At 47.2% G+C, this 8,483-nt stretch overlaps 1 protein-coding gene across 1 annotated transcript; it reads right to left on the reverse strand.

Moving 5' to 3' along the window:
• Positions 1-4,669: 4,669 nt before the first annotated feature.
• LOC109786204 (uncharacterized mitochondrial protein AtMg00860-like) lies at positions 4,670-5,185 on the reverse strand. Its single transcript, XM_020344790.1, has one exon. The coding sequence runs from the start codon at positions 5,183-5,185 to the stop codon at positions 4,670-4,672; it is 516 nt and encodes a 171-aa protein (XP_020200379.1).
• Positions 5,186-8,483: the final 3,298 nt, after the last annotated feature.

Raw genomic sequence — 8,483 nt, forward strand, 5'->3', positions numbered from 1 at the left:
CCCACCTTCCTCGATGTTATCAACAAGTTAGTCAACCTTGCAGAGGTCTGTTCTCCCAGCCCCTTTATTCTTTCGTAAGTACGATGGAGTTGCCAAAGAAAGGATGCCAACTTCATCATGAGAACTTGAAACAGAGAACTAAAGACATCAACGAAAAGGATCGACTACTTCGGGAAGAGCAATCAAGACCAAGAAGATTCGTTAGAATTTCGTAACCAGAACTTTCCCCCTTACTCCCCCTCTTAAATCTCGGGACGAGATTTCTTGTAGTAGAGGAGATTTGTAACACCCCGAGTATCATGCTACAGTAACCCTGGGTTTAATCTAATCTTTTGTTAAACAATGCATGATCATCTTTGATCCTATCTCTTTTCAAATTCCACTTGAATTCAAATTCAATTACTAAGTGAAATTCAAAATTTCACAAACATGAAATCTAAAATGTTCAGCATGTGGCTAGTAATCATTTGTTACTATTGGTGGTGAACCAACATTTTTATAAGGTGTTTCACTGCCCTAAACTAAATAAAACAATGTCCTAGCCGATAATTTAATTGCCTTTCTAATTGGTAAAAATACTAAACTACTTTATTTTGGTGCCAACTTAATTATAGCACTGGCCTAAGTTAAATTGGTATTTTAGGTGCAAGATTAGTTTTTATAAAACTATTTTGCTTTCTGAAAATAAAAGAAAACAGAAAAGTTTAAAAAAATGTAAAAGAAGAGGTGAGAGAGAGAGATCCACCCCTGCCCCTGGGCCTTAGCCGGCCGAATCGGTCCAGCGGCCCAGCACCTCCCCCTCCCTTTGTCGTCTTCCCCCTCCTCTTCTGTTCAACCGACCGAGGGCGCACGCCCCTGGCCGTCCCCGCCTGACCTGCTCGCCGCCCCACGCCGCCACATCGCCAAGGGGATAAGGACGAGTCCCCTAGGCCTTGTCGACAACCCTCGAGATCTTTCTCCCCCGCCTGCTCCTCTCCATCGCTTTTCCATCTCGCCCGAACACCATCATCGCCGCCGTTCGCCATTGACGCGGCCACCATGCTCCCCGCGCCTCGCCGCTGAGTCCAATAGCTCCGCCTGCTTCCTCTACTCCATCTCTGACCAAGGGTTCGAGCTCGGCGCCACCACAGCCACGGAATCGAGTTCTTCCGCGCCTACGGTCGCCGGCGCTCCTCCGCCGATTGCCGACGCCCTGCTGCTCCTAAGCCACCACCGTGGCCTCCGTGTGCCTCCCCGGTGAGCAGTCTCTCCTTTCCCCTCTCTCAGCGCTGCTCGTAGATGCCCGTAGCCGCCACTTCCATTTTCACCCGAGCTTTACTCCGCCGCGGTGCTCGTCGCCGTCGCTACCGACGATAAAGTGCTCAACCGAGCTCGTAGTCGTGCTCCGGGCACCTCTAGGACCCGTAGGACCCCTCTTTTGGGCATGTCGCAGCCTCTGTCGTTGTCCGCGATGACACCAGAACACCGGCGTCCGATGACTAGGTTGACCCAGTCAACTGTTGACTGGGTACCCGTGGGCCATTGACGTGTGGGTCCCGCACGTAATGAATCTAATTTGAAATTAGAAGTTTAATTAGTAATTAGATTAGTCAAATGTATCACTGACATATGGGGCCCACACCCCTAATTAGTTTAGTTCGATTAGTTAATTCACTGTTATAGCCACTCTCACTGGCCAGTGGGTCCCGCTGGACCCATAGGTCAGGTTTGACCTGGTCAGCCGACCAGCTGGCTGCTGACATCATCCTCTAGTCATGCTGACGTCATAATTCCATTTCTGTTAATTTAAGTAATTGCAGAAAATGATTAAATCTTTAGAAAATCATATAAAATAATCCGTAACTCGGATGAAATACTTTCTACATGAAAGTTGCTCCGAACGATGAGACGAATCCGAATACGCAGCCCGTTCGTCCGCCACACATCCCTAACCTATCGAACTTGCAACATTTCACCTCCGGTCCATCTGTCCGAAAACGCGAAACATCGGGAATACTTTCCCGGATGTTTCCCCGCTTCGCCGGTATCACCTAGTACCGCGTTTGGGCACACCTAGCCTCACGCTTTGTCATCTCATGCATTGTTATGCATCTATTTGCATTGTATTCATTGTTTCTTCCCCCTCTTCTCTCCGGTAGACTACGAGACCGACGCCGCTGCTGGTGCCCCGACCGACTACGTTGTTGACGACCCCTCATTCTTGCCAGAGCAATCTGGCAAGCCCCCCCCCCTTGATCACCAGATATCGCCTATTCTTCTCTATACTGCTTGCATTAGAGTAGTGTAGCATGTTACTGCTTTCGGTTAATCCTATCCTGCTGCATAGCCTGTCATTGTTGCTACAGTTGTTACCCTTACCTGCTATACTACTGCTTAGTATAGGATGCTAGTGTTCCATCAGTGGCCCTACACTCTTGTCCGTCTGCCATGCTATACTACTGGGCCGTGATCACTTCAGGAGGTGATCACGGGTATATACTATATACTTTATATACATGACACATGTGGTGACTAAAGTCGGGTCAGCTCGTTGAGTACCCGCAAGTGATTCTGATGAGGGGGCTGAAAGGACAGGTGGCTCCATCCCGGTAGAGGTGGGCCTGGGTTCCTGACGGCCCCCGACTGTTACTTTGTGGCGGAGCGACAGGGCAGGTTGAGACCACCTAGGAGAGAGGTGGGCCTGGCCCTGGTCGGCGTTCGCGGATACTTAACACGCTTAACGAGATCTTGGTATTTGATCTGAGTCTGGCCATTTGGTCTATACGCACTAACCAACTACACGAGAACAGTTATGGGCATTCGGCGTCGTGGTATCAGCCGAAGCTCTTTTTAACGTCAGCGACTGAGTGGCGCGCGCCGCATTGGACCGTAAGCTCGTGCTTGTATTAAGGGGGCTAGGTCCGCTTCCGGCCGCGTACGCAACCTGCAGGTGTGCATTGGGCGATGGGCCCAGACCCCTGCGCGCATAGGATTTAGACCGGCGTGCTGACCTCTCTGTTGAGCCTAGGTGGGGCTGCGACGTGTTGATCTTCCGAGGCCGGGCATGACCCAGAAAAGTGTGTCCGGCCAAATGGGATCGAGCTTGTTGGGTTATGTGGTGCACCCCTGCAGGGAAGTTTATCTATTCGAGTAGTCGTGTCCCTCGGTAAAAGGACGACCCGGAGTTGTACCTTGACCTTATGACAACTAGAACCGGATACTTAATAAATCACACCCTTCCAAGTGCCAGATATAACCCGGTGATCGCTCTCTAACAGGGCGACGAGGAGGGGATCGCCGGGTAGGATTATGCTATGCGATGCTACTTGGAGGACTTCAATCTACTCTCTTCTACATGCTGCAAGATGGAGGCTGCCAGAAGCGTAGTCTTCGACAGGATTAGCTATCCCCCTCTTATTCTGGTATTCTGCAGTTCAGTCCACTGATATGGCCCTTTACACATATACCCATGCATATGTAGTGTAGCTCCTTGCTTGCGAGTACTTTGGATGAGTACTCACGGTTGCTTTTCTCCCTCTTTTCCCCTTTCCATTCTACCTGGTTGACGCAACCAGATGTTGGAGCCCAGGAGACAGACGCCACCGTCGACGACGACTCGTACTACACCGGAGGTGCCTACTACTACGTGCAGGCCGCTGACGACGACCAGGAGTAGTTAGGAGGATCCCAGGCAGGAGGCCTGCGCCTCTTTCGATCTGTATCCCATTTTGTGCTAGCCTTCTTAAGGCAAACTTGTTTAACTTTTGTCTGTACTCAGATATTGTTGCTTCCGCTGACTCGTCTATGATCGAGCACTTGTATTCGAGCTCTCGAGGCCCCTAGCTTGTATTATGATGCTTGTATGACTTATTTTATTTTTAGAGTTGTGTTGTGATATCTTCCCGTGAGTCCCTGATCTTGATCGTACACGTTTGCGTGTATGATTAGTGTACGGTCAAATCGGGGGTGTCACACCGGTGCGGGGAAGGTCGGCCGATGGGGGAAGAGGGGCCGCACGGGGGAGGGCGGCCGGAGTAGGACGCGGGGCGGCGGCCGGATCGGGGGATTGAGGGATTCGATCTGTGAGTGTGAGCGTGTGAGTGTGAGTGAGTGAGAGGGGAGGGACGCGCGGGCCGGCGCGGGAGGAAGCAGAGGTGGGCTTAGCGGCAGCGCGGGGGAGGAGGCCCAGCGCTATAGCTCAAGCTGCAACAGGGGGCGGAGAGCGTGGCCCATCAACAGCAGCGCTGGCCTGGAAATCCCGCGCTACTGCTAACGTGCGCTTGCAGCGCTGGTGTTGTCCGGCGCTACTGCTAAATAGCAATTGTGTGGGGTCTTTAACCAACGCTACTGCTAAATGTCTACCTATAAGCATTTTTCTAGTAGTGCAGGCGATCCTGCGCGTCAGCGTCCGTGGCATAGGAGTTTGCCACCTCTTGAACCCATGCTGGTTGGCAAATGGAGAGCGCGTCCAGGTTCAAAGACGCACCCATGCGAGAGAGAGCATCCGCGGCCCATTTTCGCTGCCGCGACGGTAGCGGAACTTGAATTGGAGTCCCACCAGCTTGGCCATGGCCTTGCAATTGCAGGTCGGTGGCGAGCTACTGATCTTGCAGGTTGCAGAGGCTTTTGTGATCCGTGATGATGGTGAACGGGCCCCGTTGTAAGTACGCGCGCCACTTCTCGACGGCCATCATGACGACGATGAACTCCTCATATGCCGACAGCCTCTGATTGCGCACGCCCAAGGCCTTGCTGAGAACGCCACCGGGTGCCCTTCCTGCGCCAGCACCGCGCCGACGCCTGTGTCGCACGCGTCCGTCTCGATCGCGAACGGGCGCGCGAAATCTGGGAGTGTGAGCACGGGCGCGGTCACCATTGCGCGCTTGAGGAGATCGAACACCACCTGCGCTTTCTCCGTCCACTCGAAGCCCTTCTTGGTCAGCAAGCTTGTGAGCGGCTTGGCGATGATGCCGTAGTGTGCGATGAACTTGCGATAGTAGCCGGTGAGGCCGAGGAAGACGTGAAGCTCGGTCGCATTGGTTGGGGTGAGGTCCAGCTGCTTGCGGATGTGCGCCAGATCCGCGAAGACTTGCGTGTTGAACGCGATATGGGCCTCGCGCTGCTTGTCGCCCGCAAGCGTGGTCTCGTCGAAGCGCTTCAGGAGCGCCTGCAGCATCGTCTTGAGCTCTCCCGTGGACTCTGTCATGGCGGTGATGATATGGCGAGTTTGAGCCGAGGGTTTGCTGGGCGGCGCCGTCGCACACGCTCCAAATCAGGCCAACCCCGCTGGGGATTTCGAGCGGATCTCGCCGGAGCGAGGCCGCACCCGCAGCGGTGGATGTTACGGCTCGATCGAGAGGGATGAGTGGCAACGAAGAAAATTTTTGGGTGGGCAAAACCTGAGCTCTGATTACCAACTGTCACGAACTCATCATCGCAGGATTGGATCAGAGAGGGGAAGGGGATGAGATCGAGACTTGGGGAAGAGTTTTCTTTCCAAGGGAGGAGATACAGATTAAATGGGAGAGGTTCAGAGATACATCACACGCATCGCATGCCCTGTCTACTGGCCTACAGCTGGCTAAATAGCTGCGCTCCACTTGTCCGCCTTGCCTTACAAGTGGGTCCATGCCAACTGGCAGAGGGGTCCCACCATCACGCGTCTACCGCATCATCTCCCGGTGATGCAGGTGTGACACATTTGAACAAACATGTGATGGTAACCTAACTCTCCCGAGGGTAACCTCCTAGGAACCTCAATCTCTGAGGGGAAGCAAGCTACCTCAATCCCTGTCGGGAAGCAAGCAATCTAATTGCACATGTTTTTGTAGACATGAAGGCTCCTCACTGCATCTTTCTTGTAGAGATCAAGGCTCGTAACCACCAGGAGAAGTGCATAATTTACAACCGCAGTCACGACCTACATAACTAATAAATGGACACTCCACATGACAGATATGAAAATCAATAACAAAAACACCCGCAAAAAAATCAATAACAAAAAAGAATTGATGCATCTCTATCTATTGATATGATATATTACTAGCAAAAGCGCCCTTGCATTGCATCAGAACAAAAAATAACACACGCTCTTAACCCTATAACCATTACTCAAGACCACAATAGTTCCATGTCCTTTATTTTAGCGAGGCATCACATTTGTGTTGCCGCTTATCCTCTTTCTCACTCTTGCTGGCAATGGCCTTAGTGTTCACACAAACCAAAACGTGTTTGAATGTGGTTAATCTTAAGGCGTCTCTCTCTCCCTCTATCTCCCCTTCTCTCTCTCTCTCTCTCTCTCTCTCTCTGATGAGAAATTCGTTGTTTTTCCCCTGTGAGGTTTTTCAGAGGTGTGCATGTGTGGTTATCGATGTTTTCTTTCGTCTCTATATGGTCTTAGTGGGTGTTTATTTGCAATTCGGATCACTGCCGGTACGTAAAAAACGGACTTGTGCCCTATAGATTACAAGTATGTTTCCAAAATAATATTTTAAAAATATGTAACAGGTAAAATAACATCATATTCAAATTCTACACATTTTTCAAACTAAAATTCATATACAACATGTTAAAATCGGAGTTACAGTTTAAAAAATATGGATATTTTGGAAAGCATTTGTTTGACTTAAATATGATCCGTGGGTCAATAACCTAAAAGGCATGGGGGTCCGTAAAAAAATGTAAAATAACGATTCGGTTCTGACTTAAATGTGTATTGTAGGTTAATTCATAGAAAATGCAGGGTTTTGTTTCTGAAAAATCGCGTGACGAACCGCAAGAAGCACTCCTTAATTTGTTATTACCAACAAAAGAGCCCGTGTGTTGCATCGAAAGAAAAAATAACACACGCTCTTAACCCAATAACCATTACTCAAGACCATAATAGATCCATGTCCCTTATTTTAGCGACCCATCACATTTGTGTTGCCGCTTATCCTCCTTCTTACCCTATTCTAAGGCGTCTTTCTCTCTCTCTCTCTCTCTCTCACACACACACACACACACTCTCTCACACACACACACACACGATGGGAAATTCATTGTTTTTCCCCTGTAAGGTTTTTCACAGGCGTGCATGTGTGGTTATCTTCTTTCATCTCTATACAGTCTTACTGGGTGTTTATTTGCAATCGGAATCACCGCCGGTACATAAAAAAGCGGACCGTGCGCTACAAATTATAAGTATGCTTCCAAAATAGTACTTAAAAATATTTAAGAGGTAAAAATAACATTATATTCAAATTCTACACATTTTCTGAACAAAATTCACATATAACATGTTAAATCAGAGGTTTAAAAAATATGGATATTTTAGAAAAGCATCCGTTTGACTTACATATGATCCGCGGGTGAATAACCTAAAAATTCGGGGGGGGGGGGGGGGGGGGGGGTCAGTAAAAATGTAAAATAACGGTTCTCTTGTGACTTAAATGTGTAATGTGGGTTAATTAAATAATGCAGGTTTTTTTAAACTTATGTGATGGAGCGCAAGAAGCACTCCTTACTTTATTAATATACCAAAAGGGCCCGTACTTTGCAACTGGAAAAAAGAATCATAATCTTCAATGACCATGACCACATTTGCTGCATCACCGGAATTAAAACTCTTAAACATATTTGAAATCATGTACATTTTTCAAATTCATGAACACATTTACAAATTTTCGAACATTTTTCTAAAATCAAGAACATACTTTGTACTATTTACAAACATTTTCTTTTAAAATTGGGAACAGTCTTTAAACAATTTTCTTGAATCGGTGAACATTGCTAGAATCAACGAACATTCTTTGGAAATTGGTGAAACAAATTTTGAACTTCGCAATTTTTATTGATTTAAGGAACTTTTTTTGAAATGTCTGATCATTTTTTTAATCAGCAAACATTTTATTAATGAATAAACTATTTTGTAAGTCACTAACAATTTTTGAATTTTTAGGATATTTTTTCAATCATGGACAATTTCTGAATTGGCGAATGTTTGTTCAATTTCATTAACATTTGTTAATACAAGAACATTTAAAAAATATGAACATTTTTTATTCCCAAACATTTGTTTCCAAATTTGGAACATTTTTTGAATAAGCGAACATTTTTTTACAAAATCGCAAACATTTTTTGAACCCACAAACATTTTATTAAATGTTTTATTTCAAAATTCTCATTTTTATCAATTTTCGGAACTTTTTTAAGCCCCAAATTATTTAAAGTAGAAAAAAAGAAAACATAATAGAAAAAGAAAAAATAATAAAAACGAAAATTGCAAAACAGGCCTATCAGGCATGGGCTGGTGCAAACGGACGCGCTGTGTCTTCTCCCAGTGCACAGAGCGTGGTATAGGAGGTCGCTATTGCATGAGCCGGCCGAGGCGAAGGATTCCCCTATATAAAACGTTTTTTTTATCAATTATAGGTAGCATTGGTGGGTGATATTTTGCAACTTTGAGGCAATTTACGTGACGTACCGCTAGAAGCAATAGCCTTTTTATTATTATGTACTAGCAA

This window comes from Aegilops tauschii, chromosome 6, assembly GCF_002575655.3.
Source record: "Aegilops tauschii subsp. strangulata cultivar AL8/78 chromosome 6, Aet v6.0, whole genome shotgun sequence".
NCBI lineage: Eukaryota > Viridiplantae > Streptophyta > Magnoliopsida > Poales > Poaceae > Aegilops > Aegilops tauschii.